The sequence below is a fragment of the Falco biarmicus genome, chromosome 2, assembly GCF_023638135.1.
Source record: "Falco biarmicus isolate bFalBia1 chromosome 2, bFalBia1.pri, whole genome shotgun sequence".
Lineage (NCBI taxonomy): Eukaryota > Metazoa > Chordata > Aves > Falconiformes > Falconidae > Falco > Falco biarmicus.
In genome coordinates this window covers 22190706-22212549 of record NC_079289.1, presented here as the reverse complement: position 1 = coordinate 22212549, position 21844 = coordinate 22190706, and the positions used below count along the sequence as shown (strand labels likewise).

At 39.4% G+C, this 21844-nt stretch overlaps 1 protein-coding gene across 4 annotated transcripts in view; it reads left to right on the top strand.

Annotated features, from left to right (window-relative positions):
• Nucleotides 1-21844, top strand: part of ATP8A2 (ATPase phospholipid transporting 8A2) — a 349988-nt gene that overhangs the window by 213273 nt on the left and 114871 nt on the right. For all 4 annotated transcript variants that reach the window (XM_056328949.1, XM_056328950.1, XM_056328951.1 and 1 more), the window contains one exon: nt 19570-19644. In XM_056328949.1, coding sequence (XP_056184924.1) covers nt 19570-19644 — 75 coding nt within the window. The remainder of the gene's footprint in view (nt 1-19569; nt 19645-21844) is intronic.

Here is a 21844-nt window from a genome sequence, read left to right as displayed (position 1 = left end):
ATAAAGAAAACTGGAAGTCCACCGCAGTTCCATCTGAGAATTAATAGCTTAACATATTCTACTAATGATAGTGAGTTTCAGCTATTTCCCGAGAAGCATTTTGAACTGACTTACTTGGATGCGCATGTCCTTTTGTATCCTTGATGTATTTCTCAAAAAGAAGCTATTCCTGTGGTTGCATTACTCTTGCCTAAACTTGTTTCCCAAACTGTTTTGAAATCCCCATTGTATGTACAGCAGGAGGCTATATAGTTGCAGTGTGTCAAACTTGGTAATTCCCATATCCTTCATTTTTAAAAGATATTAGTTTCTAATGAAAAGGTAAAAGGAGTAGAGTAGAACAAGGGGCATTGCAATTAACATTTTCAGAATCTGAATTTGTGGTGGCTGTTTCCCAAATTCTGAAACAATGATTTAATTATTTACTGGACTTCGTTATGAATAAAATCTTCTGAAATAGTATCTATAGCCTTATGAAAATAATCTGATGGAGCAAATCAATTGCCTTTGTGGTATGAGTGTAAATGTTCTCACCTGGTGCTGCTGAAAAGAAAGGGTAAAAAAAATTAAACTATCTCACAGTTTAATTTTTCCCTAGAGTGACAGCTTCTCTTGCAGCAACAAGTCATTCGTGGTCACTTCTCCAATGTATTTATATCCGCTTTATGTAGTAATATAAAATTTAAGGTAAACTACTATTACTTTTAAAAGGGCAACAACAACATGAAGATATAGTGCATTTTAATGTTTTCTAGGAAATATGCATGCAAGTGAGATGACATTGCATTAATGTTGGAAGGAAAAAAATCTATTGAAAGGCCATCTTGTTGGTATACGCAAGAACCACATGCCCTCAGAACTGGTTGTTTTTTGTAATCACTCTTAAACTTTACTTGAGAGCTGCCCCTAAGAAAATCTACAGTCTGTAGAACTGATGCTTGGAAGGCAGAATTTACAGGGAGGTTGTTTATGTAATTCTTTTCTATCCCGATTTCCACCTTTGTTATTCAGGTTTCCTTTCCTTGGCTCATTCATCTTTGAGCATGACTGAGAAGACAGAGCTCTCCTATGGGGTCTGGGAGTAGCATTGTATTTGCTGCTATGAAATAGTAAATCTGAACTGGATTCAAATCATCTCGTTCCCATGGCCGACTTAAATATGAAGTGTGGAATCTCCCTGTCCTTTTAAAAAAGATTGGCCTTGCATTGATTCATATTTAAATAAAATAGTTTAAGCCCCTTCTTCAGTGTTAGCGTGGGTGCCTTCTTGCTGCCCAGGGTAAGTGAAGTGGACTGAGGCTCTCTACCAATTGTCAAGTGTTCAGGAGTGTCACTGGCAAACATTAACAGCCCAGCGTCTACACTGGCTCTTGTCTAAACAAAATAGGTTGGACTAAGGTAACTTAACTAAATACCATCTATTTTCACTGTATGTTCTGTAAGCAGCAAACAGTAAACTAACTTCTGTGTTTCTTCCTAAGTATGTTTATCCTGCGTGACTGTCATACACTAATGGCATGGAACAGCTTACAGTTCTACTATTAGTGTTTCCTTGAAATAATTCAAGTTTTGTTGGAGTAAGAGTCAAGTTACTTATCCACTGGCTAGTGCCCTGAAAGCAAAAGGGCTAGGAAGTAATAAATTAAAAATTAAAAAAAAGTCCTGAAATGTTACCTGCATGGGCTGTATAGCTGACGTTATTTCTGTTAGGTGCCATTAAGCACGCTTTGGCCTGTCCTGGTTATTGTACTGAAGACATAGCTGTGATTTACTCCTAGTTTATTATATCTGTGTTGTTAAATGTTTTTGTCATGAAAAGCAATGCCTGGCTCCCAAGCAAGGGATGAAGCATTGTTTGTCACGTAATTCATATATGCTCATTAGGAGATACTAGCTATATCCACAATGTGTAATTCTGTGCTTAAATCTCTTACATTACATAATGTGTGGAAACTTCTTTTCCAGCTCTGATCTGCCCCCAAAGCTGTAAACTTAAATTCCACATTTAGAATAATGCTCCTTCATATGACAAACTCATCTGCGTTCTAGATAAAATAAAAAATTATGGGGTCTACAACAAAAAGCTGCAAGATGCTACTTGCAGCATTACTCATATTCTGTCCAGAAGTGCAGTGGCCATGTTGGGAAGGAAAGCAAGCTGAATCTGGGAGAAAAATAGCATGTTTATTGTTTGTGGGAGGATTGGAGCTGTTCCCTACTGCTTCTCAGAGCTGCCTATTTGTCTTTCTGCCCCATTTTTAAATGTTTACCAGAAACCAGTCTCTATCAATCTAAAAACCTCATGTACCTGAATATAAGATCCTGTTCCATAATGTTTCAGTGCAGTAAAGGAATGAACCAATACTACTCAAAACTGACAGTTGGGCAATGCCTGGAGGATGACAGATTGGGCGACACAAGATGCACCATGTATGTCTTTATAGTTAGAATGAGTCTCTGTAGAGCCCAGGGGTCTTAAGAAATGCAGGAACTTGAGAAGAAACTGTCGTTCTGGCTAAACCCTATGGGACTGCAAGCTCGTGGTCTTGTTTGTGGTAGTCCCTACCACGTTACCCCTGACCAGGAGGATCTCTGAACTTCAGGAGAGTCTTTTCCAGAGCGTCATGGCTTGCATAATGATTATGAACGCGATTCAGAAATGTAGCTTATGCATCAGTAATATTGGTGTACACATGTCCATCTTCTCTATATGAGGGTAAGATCCTTGCACTGCAGTTGATTTTTCTCTAAAGTTATTCTTACTGGTGTACCACAGGCGATCCTTTTTTCTTCACATTATTCATGTGGTTTCTGATCTAGATAGGCTTCCCTGAAGTGATCCTGTTTGCATTGCTTGCTCCTTCTCTCAGAACTTGTTATGAAGTTGTTAAGGATTTACATGGTCTCTCGTATTATTTATTTCTATAAAACGAGTGCTGAAAATTGAAAAGTAGCAATCTTTATATTCTCCTTCAGTTTTCTGCTGCAATGTCACTGCAGACTTGAGAGATTAGAGTGAAGTCCTGGTTCTTTCCCAGGCTTGGTGTCTGTATGGACCTGATGGCAGACTTGCCAACTGCCGTATGACTGGAGGCTCTTGTTTAAACAGGCAATTCATAAGCTCAGAAAGAGTAAGATTAGCACTCCTGCTTAAAGAAAATGAAAGAATATAAGGAACTCTGGCTTTTAAACTATTTGAAAAGATGCAAGTACATTGAAATCATTCTTGTAGCTTACCAAGAGAAATACAGCAAAATGGGTTTTTTTTTAAATAGGTTGTAAATGATTTTTCTTTAACTTTTTTTTTCCCTAAATGTTTTTTTTAACTTACAATTTATGGCATGGCTTTCCAGTAGAAATCTGCGTGGTGTTAATGCAATGTATATACTGAAGTTTTGATTTGAACCTGAATAACCTATATTGTTTGATCATGTGTGGGTATTAAAATGGTTTACAGTAAGTAGTAATCAATCATAATAAATGACATCTGTTGATACCAAGTTGTAACTCTGCTCAGTGCCCACAGCAGTATTCTGATTTGAAGTAACTTATTGCAGTTAAATTGAAGACATATACACAATTGGCTGAATATAATTGCCTGGCTGTTTACTGTTTGGTTTCATAGTACCACACAAGCTTTGAGTGCTGGGATCTTTGAAAAATGACGTGTCCAAAGTTTTCAGCTATTTATCTGTCAGACATGGTGAGGTGAAGTGTAGAAGACCTTTAGAGAAAAGACTGAGAGGAAAAAAACAGCTTTAAATCACTCCAGGGAGAGCTTCAGAAAAACAGAACCCAAAACAGTGCTTCTCTATTTTCAAAGCAGCATATGCAGGCATAGCTGCGTGACTCTCATTAAGTTCATCTGAGTCGTGCAGCTCAAGCCCCATGCAATGTTTTGAAAACGTAGGAAATAAAAATGGTCTTTAACCAGACACCTGGGCTTCTATCCAGTTTTCTGGTGATAATGTCTGATGCATGCCGTTAATAAAGCATCATCCATGGGCTAAATTATTAAACTATAGACCTCTTTGCTGAAGGCTTTAAAGTCAGTTTTATTTTAAAAACAGAGGGGGAAAAAAAACCCTGAAAACTGCCATGCACTCTTCAGCAATCGTTCCTAACCACTAGGCCCTTTTCCTTTTGAAGCATGGTCACCTCCCCCTGCCCCCCTCCCTCGACTTTTCATTTGTCGTCTTCACTTTTTCCTGAAAGTTCTCACAAGATAGCCATCTGAACTCCATGTTCTGCTTCTGATTTTTCCAAGTAATAAGTGCCTTCTCCTTGCTGGTTCTTTAATCTCAGATGAAGTTCTATACAATACAGGTGCCAGGATGGGAAAAACACACCTTTTCAGAGGTGAAGATGCTTTGCTCATTCCCTGTCTCTTGTATTTTGATGCTGACAAGAACATGGTGATGTTAGTAACTCTTCAGAGGCTTAACATTAAAAACATTCTCAATAGCAAGGAATAGGATCTGTTTAACTACTTCTGTTGATGAAGGTCTTGATGAGTGAGGTTTGGTTTTGCCTTCGAATACCAACAACTAAGCTGCGTGTAGCTAACAGGTTATTTTAAGAATTCCAGAAATGTAACTAACCTAGTCATTACTATACTGCAGTCTGAAATATGTTACCATTTCCTAAGTTTTACCAGTTTGACAAAGGTTTTGTTTTGCTTTAATCTGGTGTAAGTGTGGGAGGGATTGCTAAAAAGCCTAACAGTGAAGAGGGGGGCTCCTTGCTCTGCTTTTGCACAGCTGTCTTCTGTGGCTTTTTGGAACACCAGGATGTAACAACTTGCTTGCAATATCTGTAATTTTGGCAAGCTGATGGCAATGCATGCACAGCAAGCCAAGAGGAATACCTCTGTAATGGCTATGGGCAAGTAGGAACACTCACCCATGAGAAATGGCTTGCAATATGCTTTTGTGACATAGTTATGTGGTGTGTGTTTGGTCTTTTTTTAAGCTAGGTATAAAGGTATAAATTATTTTGCAGCACTGGATTTGCTTCAAGATATGTGGTTCATTGTTTGAAGATATTGGAGCTGTTGGTTAGGACTGTAGTCTGGTGCTGTGTTAAAGAAAAAGTATTGTGCTGTATTAGAAATAACCTTAAAAGATTTTAAAATTTCGGTACAAAGCAAACCGACTTTTTCATAGGCTCCATGTTACACCTTATCTGAGAGACCTTGAGGCTGAGTGCAATTAAAACCTGTAACTATCAATATTCTTCTTCCTCTTCTGTTAATTTTTGGAGAAAATTAGTGCAGCAGTCTTGAGTACAGTATCTTGGTTTAAATACAATTTACCCTGCAGGTTTGTCCATGAGAATGACTGTGAGTTGATTTTACAGTTGAGTAGTATGCAAGCATGTGTCATACTGTGAACTTGCTTATTAAATGAATGCCCTTTATTTGCTGTGCAAATTTGCTGGTTTTTTAATAATAAGGAACTTGGAGCTCCTGATGCTCAAAAGTATTAATTTAAGCTGATTTCTTTAGAGAAGCACCCTGTTATATGTAAAACTACCCCAACAGTAGCCCTGGCAACTTCTCACTTCCTTAAAGCTCTGGTTGCATCTCTAGCACTGGGCAGAAGGTCAAAACTTTTATAGAATATAATCTGTTTTCTCAGGCGTGGTCTGTGTTTGGGATCTTGAGCTTGAAATCTGGGGACATGTGAAATGTTGCACTGCAGTTCTGGGGGCAGGGTGATGATTTCAGCTGAAGGTTGAAATAACTTGTGCTCTGTTTCAGCAGCATAAAAAATATTTTGACCCTGAAGAGGGCATGTTGATTGTGGGGTAATAGAGATGATTAAAATCCAGCAGCTATAGCTTTTACTTTAGGGAATATTTCCTAACTTGTCAAATCCTCTTCCCTTCAAGAAGAAAATATTCGGTTGTCTTCCATTAGGGCATTGTAGTATCCATGCAAAAGGAACATGTGTTCGTGCTAGAACCTGATACTAACAAGGTAGAGAATAGCTCCCTAGGAATGACTGAAGGCAACAGAGGTCCACACATTTGCATGTCAGCCCCCTACAAGGGACTTCCAACCTACTGGAGCCCAGGAATGAGCCAAGTCATACACAGGGCAGTTGTGAGGCTGGTCATCTTCCTATGTGTGTCATTGTCAGCAGTGAGTGGGGGGAAACCCTTTGAATGGCAGCTTTTTAATGGTGACATGACTGATGCTAGTAACCACTTGCCATCTTAAAGTTATCTGAAGAGCTAACATTATGGTAGTGAAAATGGATTAGGCAGTGTTTCTGGGGATTAAGCAAGATTAAAGGGAAAATTTACGGTTAAAAGCATTAATTATATTTAATAATTTACTTGGAAAATGCGTAGGTTACTAAGGGTAGACGATCTGCCATGTAAATTTTGGACATACTTCCCCAGAAGTGGTTGGACATGGCAGTATGTGGTGGTACATTCTGTTAGAATTGAGTGACTTGAGACAGACCCCAGTGTAAAGTGGTTTAAGGTTTCTTCTAATATTTGAGTAGTGCACGCAAAATAATAAGCTTTTTCCCCTACCTTTCAACCTTCGGTGCTGAAATCCCCAAGCAGTGAAGCAAAGGCTATTTCTGACATCCTCTTTCTCCTCATATAGTCATTCAAACTATAAACAAACGTTCCCTTGCCTGCCATACAGGCTTGCCTACACAAGGAAGTTACAGTGGTTTAACTGCGATGTGATTGTAAATCCACTTAAATTGGTTCCAAATGGTCTGTGAGCACTCTAAGCCCGATTTAAACTGAAATGATAGCCTGGGTAGTTTGTTCTGCAGAGCACAAAACCTGCTTTTTAAATTGAGTTGATTGTGCTGTAGTATGGAAGACGCAGTCTTAAATGAAACATGAAGTCATTGTCTGTTGTGATATCCTTTTTGGAGCTGGAATGACTTTTTTTCTGAGAGTGCTCCTGAGAGTCTGGAAGCTGGGTTGTTTGCTTTGTTTAATTCTACAGGGGTCTCGGGTGTCTTTGGAGGGAGCAATAGCTATGCTGTGTCTTTCAGCTCTTCTAGAGAGCTGATTACTGGGCTTATAGATGTGGACTGGCTTGTGTCCGTATTGCTCAGCGTTAGCACCTGGAGGAGGAGTAGGCTGACTGGCTGGTGGCCCTTGGTGTACTTGGACTGAGTAGACCGACTGGGGGTTGCGTTTTTTTGTTTGGTTGTTTGTGGGCGTTTTTTGGTGGTTTTTAAAACCTTTGAAGTGCTGGAAAGAATGAGGTCTGTGTTTATAGCATTAGTGAAGTCTAGTGATGTGGATATAGGGCAAGATAAGAGGATATTTGAGGATACTAAGTCTGCCAAGGCAACTTAAAGGATTGCATGGGTTGAGGGTGCCAGATTTCAGACTAGATGTCTTTTACTGCATATGGCCCACATTTCGTAACTTTAATGCTTTTGCCACTGGGGAAATCTTTCTGATGCCTAGATAAAAGAATACTATCTTACCTCTTAGTAGCATTGTTTAGAACAAGTATTTTTTTTCCATCTTGGCCTGAAAACATCTGTAGGTGATATGGGGTACCAGTCTGTTTCACGTATACTGCTCACCAGCCCTATTCTCTAGGTAGAACTGGTAAAAATCTGTTGTTACTATAGTGTTCATTGTTTCATGTTAACCAGGTGGTTGAGTTGTTGAAATCTGAGGAGAGACATTCCCTCAGCCTTCCTTGACTCACTGGTGTCCCATTCATAATGTTTTTTCCCCTTGCTAGTCAGGTAGGTCCTGAAAAATAAACCTGTCAGCTGCTGCGCTATCTTGCTGAAGCTTGCACTTGAGCTCGGTGTTTTGAACCCTACCTAAAACTCCTTGTTAAGGGATATTGTGTTGCAGGATGTGTACAGGGGCTTAAGAGGAAACAGGAAACCACCAAAAAATAGAGAAAAAAATAGAGTTGTTGCAGGTACAGCTGTTACATAGGCAAGATACAGGAGACTTGGAAAATGCACAGAGCTGGATATTTGCAGATGCCGAGTGAGTACCTGGAAATTGTGTGGTTCGTGTTCTTTTCTAGGACTTGGCATGCATGTACTGTTGAAGATAAGCAACTAGGTGGGATGAGCCATTGGCCTGAATGCGTATGACCATCCTGGTACTCTTATGCAAAGTTAGCACCTGCAGTTCTTTCTGGATTTCTCTCCTTTAGAGATGTGAGCACATTCTCCAGTAACCAAGAGCCTACAAGGGCTGCTACATGCTTTCAAGGAAAGAAAAAAACCCAAACCAGTAATGCGTATGACTTCACAGAATCCCCGTACAGCTGATGATTTTTCTTATTTCCTGGTTGCCTTCACTTTACATGGTATGCTTTTTTATTAAAAAAAAAAAAAAAGTCTTAGTGTGTCTCAACTCAATGTTGAATTGATGCATTCATTCTGCGCCAAGGAGCAAGGGGAACTACTTTTCTAAAGATGTATGCTGTTCCGATCTAGAATGAGGGGAGAATACAATAGGGGGAAAACTGTAACTATGATTTAGTTGGACAAATTTTCACATAATATATGATTTCCATAGAGAATAATGTCTTTTGGAGCTCTGCGGTGTTCTGAAGAGCTTGCTGTCCCAAGAATTTATTAAGAGGGAGCAAATATGGACCTTAACTGCATTTAGTTCATTTGGCTTGCAAATGGAAAACATTTATTCCCTCTTGCACTCTGTAGGTGCTTTTCTGCACCTGAGTCTAGTTCTGAAGCACAACTACTGTTGGAGGACTAGAAGGGACTTACTTGCACAGGAGCTAGTGTCATGCTGTTCTGTGTAGATCAAGTGAATCATGGTATGGATGCTGTGCATATTTCCCTGCCTCCCACTGTCTGCTGTATTAAAAGTTAGCAATACTCATGCTCGTTACTGTAGTTAGTTAAAGGAAATTCTAATCAGTTTATTTCAGAGATAAAGTGGATTTATAACTTTAGAGTCTTGTACAAATAGAGTTTTCGTGTTAATATGTATTTGCCTAATTTTCAAGTAAGAAGTAAGCTTGTGGTTAGTTGTTCTTCATAATTTTTTGTTCCATGTTGCGCGTAAAAGATGAAAAATACATCTTAATTCTCAGAGTTGCTACTTACAGCATTGCCTAAGCTCAAATTTTGTTTGTAGACCTTGTTCCTGTGAGCACTGCCTCAGGTGCAGTCTCAGCTTTTTGTTGTGTGTAACCACTCAGTCTTCCTGTGTTTTTGTGGAGCTTGGTAAAAAGCTACAGAAACCAGAGGTATGTTGCTGGCCCCCATTCGGAGGCAATTTGGTTATTTGTCATGAAGGGTTTTCCTAGCAGGAAGGTGATGGTGTGAGTTAGCTTGCTGGAGTTAAATCATTTGCGAAATGTTGTGAAACCAAGAACAGGTTTGTAGCAAGCATCATTAGCCTGCCATAGTCTCTCCTTTACTACTCAGCCTTTTCAGGAGAGTCATTCATAAAAAGAAGCACTCTCTGAGGCTTGCTTGGTGTATTGAGTGAGTGTCCAATACTCTCCCAAAGGCACAAAATGAAGTCTTGAACTGAATTCAGCAATCACATGAATGCATTGCTGCTATGTATGAACTTCTATTTTTTTTGTCATCTAAGGTATTTTTTCTTAGCTACTTTGATGATTTTTTTTTTCTTCGTACACAGCTCTATCAGAAGATACGGTGAATGCTTTCAAGGCACACCAAGAATTTCTTTGTAGGTATTGCAGTGAAAACTAATTGCTTTCCAAAAGAAGTTCAAACGTTATTTTTTAGTGAGACGTAAATCAAGAAGTAATTTACCAGTGAAATGATTGCACGTTCTTACCATGTGCTGCGTATTTTGGCAAGAGGTATTTAGGGTCCAAGTCTTTCAGCTTTTGTCTGCATGTAAAGAAATACATTTAGACTAAATTACCAGTATTGTGTGTATTTTCCACATGAGAGGAATGGCAGTGAGAGCTGGGGAGAGACCTTTTTTGAACTAGTCTTGGAGCCTTTAGGGAAGCAGTAGCATGTTTAAAAGCAGGTGTGTAAAAAAAAGAAAATGGAAAGTCCTGTCTATTTTTAGGCTGTCTCACTGACCAAGGAAATGGTTGTAATACTACATAAAACTGGAATAAATGTAAAATAAGTACTAGGGAGCTGTTTAGATTGCATCGTGAGTCCTGGTAGTTTTGGGCTAGCATGTTGTCTCTGTGCTGCAATGCTAATAGAGTTGTGGGTAATGAGAAACATGGGCTGCTCCCTAGATTACAACTGTAAAGGTTTGCTCTTGTCAGTATGACAGTAGATGAGTTGCTGTTTCCATAGTGGTCTGGCTTTTCTGTTGCTGAGTTTGGTTTTTTTTTCCTTGGGTTCCAAACTGTAAGAGAACTATGTATAAACTTCCTGGATAAAAGTAGTTTAATGCAAGGGCTTACAGAGACTGAATTTTATTTCATAGGGAGGAAGGGGGGGGGAACAGACTTGCAAGGGGCACCTGGCAGTTCATGTAGCCATAATAGGGAATCCTAAGGGGACTGTGGTTCCAGACCTAAAATGACCTTGCTACAGAACTGCTTCTATTGCACTTAATTCAGCAGCTTTGCAGAAGGATTCCTTTATGTGGTGACAAGGAAAGCAAAATCTGTGAAACTGTGTTTGAGTGCAACATAAGGGACTACTGCAAATAAAGGTTTGAAGGGAAAGGATTGAAGTGTAAAATAGGAACTGAATAGTGACGGTCAGAGTCTTGGTCCTCACCATCAGCTTTTCTGTCAGTATAGGGAATGCATTTGGTCCTTGGAAACATTAAAATAGTATTGATTACTGCAAGATGTTGCCTAGGTTTATATCCAAGAAATAAGAACACACAACTGTATTTTAGCTACATAAAATGAATATTGATCTCCCTACTACTTTTTATCCTGGTGCCCTGTACCATATGCAGGTATAAGTGAATGCATTTGTATGTGGATTGGGAACTTTTTGCTTCATTAAGCTACACATAGGCTACAGGGAAATTGCCAGCTACACAATGCTATGGGAAGAAGACAACTAAGAGTAAAAGTAATATTTTCTTAATGAATTACAGCATTCTATACATTCTTTTTTTTTTTTTAATTCAATCTTATCTTCTTCCATTCTGATGATCTCTTATTCCTTTAGGGGCAGTGCTTCAAAGAAATCTTTACATGTTCCCGTGTTCTTGCGATGCTGTTCTGGGGTACTAGATAAATGAGGTCTGGGTTTGGGATTTTATCTTTCAGCTAACTGGATGTGAAAACGGAATGCTATGATTTTAGAGAAATGGATTGCTTGCTAGTCACCTCAAGGTACTTGCATACATGTCTGTGACAGAATGCATGTTGCAGTAAGGCTAGCTCCAGCTTGGGTGGGACCAGGTGTATTCCACCAGTGTCCCACAGAGTTACAGCTCCACAAAGATACAGGGTTGCAATGTGGGTGTTTAGATAACGGAGGTTTGACATTTCCACTCTCCGCTTTGTAAATGCGCGCAATGTTGGGGTTTTCTGTGCGTGCCAGATCTTCTAGGGCCGGATTTGTGTTAAAGCTTCTGGTCTCTGTTCTTGTTTTGGTACGAGAGGTGTTGATGAATTTTGTGGTTACAGGTCTGTGGTGATGTGCTTTATTCAGGCTGCAGTGAGCCCTAGTGCACATCCCAGGTATGAACAGCCTTGGTGCGTTCAGCCATATTTTTGACTCATGGTGCTATCAGGCTTCATTCAGGGAGCATCGTGTGTTTTGTTGGCTTTCCTTCTGCTTGTACATCAAATACTAGACTTGCTGGCCTGTTGATCTTTTCTATAGCCCTTTCTGTGCTTGCTTTCCCTTTCATTGCCCTTACTTGGCTAATAGTAGTAGCATCCTTTTTTCCACAGTTCCCTGATCTTTCTATTTCAAATACTACTTTTCTTGCTTTCTGACATGATTTTTATTATTGGATTCTAAGTGCTTAGCAAAATTTCAGGTGGGTAAGTTACCTGAAACTGTTCTGTTTCCTCACCTAATAATATAAATAGCTAAACTTGGGTCTTTTTTTTATCCATTTATTTCAGCATTAAAGAACAAATTAAGAATAACAAACCCAAAGCACTTCTATTACTTCATTGTTGGCTAAAGATACCATTTAGCTTCAGAAAAGCCAGCAGGTCATTTAAAACCATGTAATAGCACGTCCTTATCTTTTTATGCGAGATGTGGGTCAATTACACAGTTGTGAAAGTTGTATCAAGACCAGTCTGGAGTGATTACATGCTGATGAGATACCATAAATTCTCATTAATACATGCCAAGCTATTAATAGTCATATTGTACTTTCTAGTTCCACAGTGATGTGCTAGTACTCAAGGGCAGTTAAAGGAGCTGGCAGGGAAATCTGGGAGGCAAAAAAGGAGAAACAAGCCCCAAGAACGTTTACATTACTGAATGGCTGCAACACTGCAGTCACTGCTGCTTTGAGCGTAAGCACGTCTTCCATGACAATGGAAACCTTTCTTTACAGCTGCACTCTTTTTGCTGAAGGAGTGTTATGAGTAATGTTTGTTTTGTAAAAAGGGCTGATGGTACAGGGAGTTCATAGCATGAGTTTACACTGTAGTAGCAGGAGACAGTGGCCTGGTGTGATGCTTCCAGCTTGCCAACCAAGCAGCTGAGCCCACCTCACTCCCCAAGCAGGGGTGAAAAAAGGATATAGCCAACGAGCTTCTGTCTTGTTTCTTCTCAGCTGGCATCTTCCATCTGTCTCAGCCTGACTTCCAGCCAGAGCAGGATGCTCTGCTGGCTTTGTAGGGTAATGATGGGTGACTTCCCAGCATCAGCAGTCTTGATAGTCTTGCTTTGGCTGTGCTTTGGACCCCTTTGACTATGCAGGTGTGCTGAAACTCTGCGTCCTGGACAGAACTGTCCTGAGCCGTGTTGTTTTTTAATATGTTTTTTAAAAAGTCACTATGTGAGTACTGTCACTTCTCAGGTGTCACACATATGCATGATGAAACAATCCTAGTGTAGCCGTGTCAGCTTAAGAAAACTTAAGGATGGATGAAAAATAGTAATATCTACCAGAGTAGAGTTGGTTCTGTTTGTAGAAGGGAAGTGTTCTGAGGAACCGCTAAGTTTAACCACATCTTTAGGCAAGTATGTCTGTGCCTTGGTAGTTCAGGCTATTTCTAATCACGTTATTGTAGGCTTGTTTCTGCAGCAATTAGTATGCTGGAGAAATACTAAGACCCTGGAACACTTCACACCAGAAGAGCTGGAGAAATATCTTACCCTTTCTACTTGGTGTCATAAGAATTAAAAAAATAAGTCAGATAATAGTTTTCTGTTAAATTTGCTCTAATGGGCTGCATGTTCATTTTACCAGTGAGGTAAATATTAAATACATAATTTGACATACTGATTAGATGTTTGTGTAATTGAAGGAACACAAAAAAAGAAACCCACCACCCTACTGTGAAGAAAAAGAATTTCCATGGCCTGCTATGTTTTGTGGTTTGTTTTTTTTTTAAAAACATGTTAATTAGTGTGTTGTGGCCAAATGTTGCTGGGAGAGGCAATCTTCTCATGTCTTAAATGGCTAGTTGCTTCTGATGTATACTGCATAGTCATCTGCAGATGTGGTATCTTTCCACAGTGCTCACAACTCCTAGGGCAAGAAACATGATGGTTCTCTAATGGTAACCACTAGGGAAAAAAAAAAACAACCCAACAAACAAAACCCACAGGTTCACTAATTCTTACTTAATTTTGAAGTCTTCAGAATTTTTCTGAGGATTTAAACTACGAATTGCTAGTTTGTATGACTGTGAGTGATGTTGCTCTTGGCCCTCATGCCCCCTTTTCCTCTGCTCTCTCTGTGCTTGCCCCTCCTGTTGTATGTTACTTGTGCTTTGGAGGATGGGTGTCAGTAGCTGATTGCTTGGAGAAGAGCAGCATGGAAACAACACATATAAGGAAGAAATCAAATTTTCTACAAGTCTCCTCTATAAGTAGAGAAAGATGAAGCTGATAAAACTGTGCTCTTTAGTATGCTGAAATATAAACTGTCTCTCTGTAGTCAACAACAGAAGAAATAGCAGCTGTTCAGGGTTATTTAATAAACTAGTGTTTAAAGCCAGGAAATCTCTATTGTATTGGTTGCTTTGATATTTATCTGACCAAGCTCTGCAATCAATGCATAGGGGTTTTTTAATGAGATAGAAGCAGCGCAAAACTTTTAAAATATGTGTGAACACTGGTGGAGAATATTGGAGATGATTTTTAAGCTTAAATGGGCACTTGTTTGGAGTGCATAGGCCTGGAGCAAATGCTTTTCGATTGAAAAATATTGATCTGTTTTCAGCAAAGAGTTAATAAACAGTGTGGGGGAATAAAAGGAGCAAGGGAAATATGCCTTGGCAAATCAAGTCAGTCTTAGGCAGCCATGCTTACCCTGTCCAATCTTATTATCGAGGCTCTTTACCTATGTTATGAAGTGGGTGCTGTACCTTCTCTAACAAAGCGATTGTTTTAAGGCTGTGTGCATTTCGGCAGGCATAGGAGTCGGGCATGGAGACAGACATCTGTAATGAGAGGTTTTTAATCACGACACATCATTAATGAACTGCATAGGAGATGCACAAACCTGCATTATTGAGCAAACTGTAAATGAGCCTGTTTGGTAAGAACATGTGAAATGTGTGTGTGCTGAGAGCCCAGATTTTTAGAATTAAATTCATTTCTGAATAGGAAAGGCATCCTGTCTGGCTATAATTGGTGCCTGTGGCAATTGTTGATACCCTGACTACATTAGCTTTCTGTGCCCTTTAGCAGAATTGGGAAAACATTTCTAGTACTTGTTAAGCTGTCTATTATCAAGACTTCGTAAATATACATGTTTAGAATAGATGATTTGCTATCCCAGTGCCTTAGAGCACTTAAATAAATTAGTTCCTACTATTTCAGGCATTAATGTTGCGGTAATTATGCATGAAGCAATAATGCAATTAAAATTGCCTTCCAACTTGCTCAAGTGGGAATATTTTTTGAAAATAATACTTGATCTTTTCTCAAAATGTACTCTAGAGCAGGTGGATGGGCTCGTGGCTCAAAATGGCAGCGCCAGACTCTTTTACCTTGAGATCCTCAGTTTGCCTGCAGCTCAAGTCAATATTAACCAAGTTTTACCATCTGTTGGCTTTTGTCGACCTCTGGAAGGAGGCAGCAGTCTCATTTCCACATCCCACACACCCCCCTCCTTTTTTTTTCTTTCCCCTTCTCTAGTGGCACAGTGCCCACATCACAGCTGGCATTGAGTGTTTCAGCAGTGGGGTTTCTTACTTAAAGAATGTGGCCACACTTCAAGGCAGGAAACATGGGGTAGTTTTTAGTTTGCAACATGTTCCACTTTGTGTGCACAATACCTACTGGTTTCAGATCTTTGCAATGTCTGCTATAATAAAGCACGGCAATATATCAACCCAAATTTCAGCCGCAGGTATGAATTTCTTTACAGTCAAATTGGACCTCTTGTCCTTGGTAGAAAAATATATATTTTGTAGCAGAGTTAAAAATAAGCTTTTCCAGCTTTTTGGCAGCCAGGTAATAGTTAAAGTGAAAAGGTTTCTTTTTTTCCAGCCAGAAAAGCGGTTTAATAACTCTGGGTCCATTTGTTCATAGCAGTACTGGAGTTGAGCCCTGCAAATCCCTGGAGCTTGGCAAGCCAGGCAGACTTGGCAAGTTTTTCTACCAGCTTACCAACTCTGAGTCAAGTATGGGTTGTTGCAACTTCATTCTGTTAACAGGAAGATTGAGGTGGAGGGTTTTTTGTTGGTTTTTTTCTCTTTGCTGACCTTAAAGAATACCATATTCTCTCTTACAAACAGCTGGTCCTAAACCATGCATGACAATTTATGGTTTATGTTCAATTCAAATAGGTGTATATTTTACACAGAGTATCTGATTTACTCTTGACATTAAGATATTGAGGAATTATATGACATTCTGTTGATTGGCATTTGATAATGTGAATCTCTGGAGAAGACAAAGATAGCTGTTATTTTTCAGTGTGTCGTAGCTGTAACAGCTTTTGCCCTCTGTCTGGAGCATGTGGTGCATGCAGACTTGCATAAGCGTTGGGAATGTTCTCACTTTGAATTTTCACCTGTGTGGATCCTGCCAAAAGAAAAATAGTTCAAATTTGGCTTTTGAAATAGCAGAACATTGAACTTTCTGAATGTTACTTCCTGGCCTTCTGAATTACAGCAGCTTGAAATAAGGAAAAAAATTCTCTTTAAGGCGTTCTTTCTATGTTGAAAAACACTGCAGAAGGCTAAAGATAGTGACACTTAAATACCTGTTTACCACAGTCAGACACATCCATCTCAGTACTATTCTCTAGTAAATGACTAATCTGAAGGTGATTTTAGCAGGGTCCTTCAATGAGTTCTGGTAGGGTAGGAACTCAGAGTAGAAAGAATTGGGTTGTTGAGGGGGTATTTTTCACTTGTACTTTGACAGTCTGCTGCATTGTGGGGCATCATACCAGCTTTTCTTTGTCCAAGTTTTAAATGATTGTATTATCACTTCATTATTGCTAGTATTTTTGTTGGGAAATGTGTATCTAAGATGTTAGCTTTGCCTGGTTTGGGGCTTTTCTCCTAGCCTTGGGCTTGCTACATAAAGTCTGGCTGCTTTGTTTTACCCTTTTGATGGAAAATCAGCAACATCTTGCTAGAGGACTAGTTATGGGAGGCTATGGTTTCAGAAAGCAATGATTTTCTAAGTAGCATGAGCCAATGTCATAAAAGGCCTCAACATTTGCTACAAATCTTTGAAATTTGCTTTCTCAGTGGGGTCTAGAAAACAGTAGTGCACAGGTTGTGGTTGCCAGCTAGCCAGACAGGCTTCTGATTTGTGAGCTATTTATGTTTTGTAGGATTGCTGCCTTCATTCATAGCTGCAATTAATTGTAAGAAGCCTGGAGATGCTAAATGCCTGGACTGTCATTGCTAAATATCTGAGACTATCCTTATTTAAATCTCTGTTTCTTCCTAAGAGAAGAAACTGTTTAGTTCCTTACCTAACAGCTCAAAATTAATTGTGGTTTCTTTTTGGGGCATCAGGCTTTGTACCCAAGATCTTTTATGTATTTCATTTGAAGTGTTGAGTTAAGTAGCTGATTTAAAATGCTGGTTGAAAGACTCCAAGTGTGAGAGTGTGACTGGTCTATGTGTGCTGCTTTGAGCCACTAACTGAGTCTTTAGAGCAAGATTTAAAGAGCAGTGATCATTCAAGTTTATACAGTAGAAATGATAAAGCTGTGATGTGAAATGTGTCTTCCCTTTGTCCTTTTACTGGGCAGAGCTGGGGAGGTGAATACTTAAATGCTGATTTAATATATTGTGTGATTGACAATGTGAAAGAAAGAGGAATTTTTTTAAGAAACTGGAGAAATATTTTGTGGTTTATACTAGGCTGATGCCCTTCAGCTAAATGGACTTGGTAAGAAACTGTTGGCTCTTAAGAAAGCTTACAAGGGCACTTCTGAAGTACAAGCTGCAAGAAGGTGGCAGCAGGTATAGCAGAGTAAAAACTTCAGAGTAACGTGGGGTGAAATTGATAGAAAGTCTCTAGTGGAAAGAGCAGTTGCAGGTTTAAAAAACTGTAGGAAATAAATTCAAATAGCTGCCTACTGTGCAAGGCATATCTATTAGCAAATGAGTTGAGATCAGTGGCATTGCTTCTCACTTGAACAGTGAGTGCATTAGAATGATTAATTTTAAACAAGAATGGTGATATACTAGATGTAAGAACAGCTGTAGAGGGTCAGGATAAGAGTTCAACTAACCCGATCTCTTATCTGTGAACAGTGGTAGTTCTCTGGCAGACACATCTGGTCTCCAGCTTTCCTTCCATGATTTTTTTTTTCTAATTGCTGTTGGCGTCCACAGCATAGTCTGGCAGGCAGTTCCCTTAGGTCAACCACGTATTGTGTGGAAACCCTTTGCTTTTTCTTTTTGTGTAGCTTGCTAATCTACTGTCTTGCAGCAGTTCTTATTTGAACAACTATTTGCTATTCTTGTCAATCTTATAAATATGTTAATCTTCCCTTAAGTTGCCTCTGTCCCATGCTGAAGAGTCCTAGTCTGTTTAGACATTGCATCTATGGCAACAGTTGTAGGTCTTGATGCAGTATTGGTAATCTTCTCTTGTTGTTTTTCTTAATTTTATCCGTTTTGGGTAGGAGCAGGGGAAGAGATCAGATGACATACAGTTAACTAATTGTCATTGGAGGTGTTTTGCTAGGGCACTAATACCGCACAAGTGAGCCAGAGAAGAAATTATGCTGGCAGGAGAGTGCTGCTGTATGTGAGTGACAGAATGGTGTCGGAAGAGATGCCTGGAGTGGGTGCCGTGGGTACTCGGGCAGTGAGAAGGGAATAGGCGTGGGCATCCCTTGACTGGTCTGCAATACCTATGCCTGCAGTGCAACATGAACTTGTAAAGCAAATGCAGGACAAAATGTGTTGAAAGGGGGTGGGGAGAAGGAGTGTTCCCACACATAATGTTTAGCTAATTTTGAATGAAGTGCCATGTTGCAGTGTGGAGTTTAAAATGGACTACAGCCACACATTCACAGAAATCCTTTGTTATCTAGTAAGTGCAATGGTTGACATGCAAACTGTTTCAGGATGCCCTTAAACTGTTGATTATTCTTCCAATTTCTTGGGGTAAGATAATTCTTTTCCTTCTTGCTTATATTGTTTTCTAAGCTTCTTTCAATGCCCGCTGACTACAAATTTTGTTCCAACCCAGAAAAGCACTTCTTGCTTCAAAAAGCTGCTTAAACAAGATAAGAAATAGGCTCAAGGAAGCTAGGTCCAAGGGAATGCTAAAAAGAGTTTACCGATGTCCTGCAGCTTACAGTGGTTTCCTGGGATTGTGGCATTACTGAATCCCCTCAGCTGGAAGGCACCTCGGAGGCCATCTAGTCCAACTTCTTGTTTGAAGTAGGGTGAACATAAAATTCAAACCAGGTGGCTCTGGGCTTGCTCAGCTAGGTTTTGTAAGAAGATGAAGACTCCACAGCCTTTTATTACTAATTTGGTAGTTTATTAAATACCATGCTTACACAATCTAGTCAATAAGATTATAATATTAGTAAGACTATGTAACTGGTAAGTTGGTGTCACTGGAATTCTGGGACTGTAAAAGTAGGACACTAGTCAAGCAGAGCATCCATCCAAACACATTTACCTTGGAAATTCTTTGCAAACCCTGATGGAAACTAAAGTGGCTTCTGGCTTCAAGCATTTGCCAGCAATAAAGACTTTGAAATAGTTTGAGGCAATTTTAATTTTTTAGCGCAATGGTGCAAATATAGCAAACTGTTCCATCACCTGAGTATTTTATTTTAAATAAACATTATTCTGGCAGTATTTAAAATGTAAGACTTCAGAAGATAACTGCCTGACAGTACTGAAAATTATTTTTAGAGCATGACAAGCAGCTGTCTCCACATGGTGGTTTGTGTTCTCCATGCTCCTCCTCTACTGTAAATGGAAACGTGCTGCAGTAGTAATCTAAAACTTCTTGTTACTTGTCTTTGTTTCAGCTTTGGTTTGCTTTCATTAATGGATTTTCTGGACAGATCTTATTTGAGCGGTGGTGCATTGGTCTGTATAATGTGGTAAGTGCTACAAGTTTTGACTTTATAGTGCTTGGGACTTGTATATTACTGTGTGTCCCATTTTTCACAGGTAACTGTCTCGGTTGTATGTCAGGAAAGGTGAGTTCATTTGTAAAAGCCATTTTGAATCCACTCTGAGGTAGATAAAAAATTTTGGTTTCGGTGGTGTTTTTATCACAAAAATAAATTTGGGAAAATGTGTTGAAATACACATTTTGCCTAATATAACCTCCAGAATACTCTGTAGCTTTTAGAGGGAATTTAATTTGGTCTTCAAAAACATCTTCAGCCTTTTGTACTGAATATTTTGCTGACTGTTCATGTTCAAAATAGACACAGAGTCTTAATCTTTGAGTTTTGATGGGTTTTTTTCCCCTCAGACTCTTAACAGATGCTCAGAGAAGTGTCATGCAGATGCTTTGGGTTGACCCGTGCTACCGATGTCCAGAACGGGAAGTAGTGTTGCTGCGTCACCAGCATTTTTCACTTGAACCAAGAACAAGATATGTCAGTCCAAGACTGATTCCTGATTTTTGCTGTGCTCCATAGAGTGCCACAGTATCGCACGTGATTTTCACTTAAATCAATACTACTATTTAATCGATAACTTTCATTAAAGTCTGGACGATCTCTGGGACCAAGTTCCATGCCATTGACTGATTTTGAGTGTTACCTTTGCAATGTTACTGATGAGTGACTTGGTGTCTGGGTTTATAAACCATTAGGACATTTTGTCAGTGTTAGAAAATCCTTTGAATTTCTCTTTGGAGGGGGGAAATTAAATTATTTTTTTAAAGATTACTCATTCCAAATATATGGTAATACAGAAGAAGCCAGCAAATTATCCCTATCACTGAGTAGTATTAATGGAAACACTTAACTTCTGTCGCATTAATTTTAAAAGTGATGGCACAAACCCTCATATCCCATAAGATTTCATATTCTTCATGGACAGTATTTGTCCAGGGATTTTCCACTTCCTTGATTCTCTTCATCCTAATTTCCTGACCATTACTCGGTCTCTGTCATTCACATTTAGATATTTGCATCTATTACCTTTAAACCTGATTTGATGGATCCACCTATCCTACATAAAGCTCACGGATGAAACTAGTCTTCTAGAATCAATGAAGTAGAAAATAAGCCTTGTTTTGTACGGTCAGTATATTCTAAAATTAGAACTAGTCGCATGGACTCATGAAGAACCAAGCGCTAGTAGGATATTAGGGACTTCCATAATTTGAAGAGGTTAGATTTTTGAAGTGGTCTTAGGTCTGTCATACTCTTCTGTGCAGATTAACCTGTTATTTCACTACTAGTCTCATTAAAATCGTACATGTAAGAAATTACAGTAGCAGTGTAATTCCTGCTTTTGCACTGTTTTGCACTGGAGGCTTACCTTCATAAACAAAAACACTAGAAGATTTACTTCCAGTGAGAATGTAAATACCCCAATATACTCGGGAACCTGGGAAATACCTTAAAGATGTATGAAAATGTGCCTTTTTTGCAATATATTGGACCAGCCATCTTAGCTTCAGTTCCCACCCCTATTAGCCTACTGCCATTTTAACCATCTGGTTTACCAATTTATGAGCAAAAGCAGCACATTCCCAGTTGGATCTAGGAATGTAATTATTGATTCTCACTAGTCTCTAATCTCCTGTGTTGCTCTTTGCTCCCTGACTACCAGCTCACTGCTGGTGGGAGCCACAGCCTACCTTCTGCAAACGTGCATAAACACTAGAAACAAATCGTAACTTCAAGCTGATTCTTAACTTCAAGAACACTTCTCAAACTGTTAAAAATGTATCTGTGTGTCATATCGGAAAAATAATTTCTAATCTAAACTGCTAATGTAAAAGGAAGTGAATGAAGTTTAGTATTCAGACGTGCACCCTGGTATTATTTTCACTCTGTGCCTGCACTGTAGACTGTGAGAAACATGGATAGCCAAGCTGGCTTTAAATGATCTGCCTCGGCTCCTGGAAGCACTTGAAGAGCAGCAGCATGGGACTCAGCAGAGGCTAATTTACTCTGCTTCTGGCAAAGTGTCCTGCTGCCTCTCCTGGAAAGCTGCTGAGGCTTGGTCATCTTAAAAGTCTATCCATAGCACAGACACATACTGCAGATAATTTGTTCCTATCGGTTCATGCCTGCCTCGAGAATCCCCAAAGCACCATAATACAGAATGGCTTTT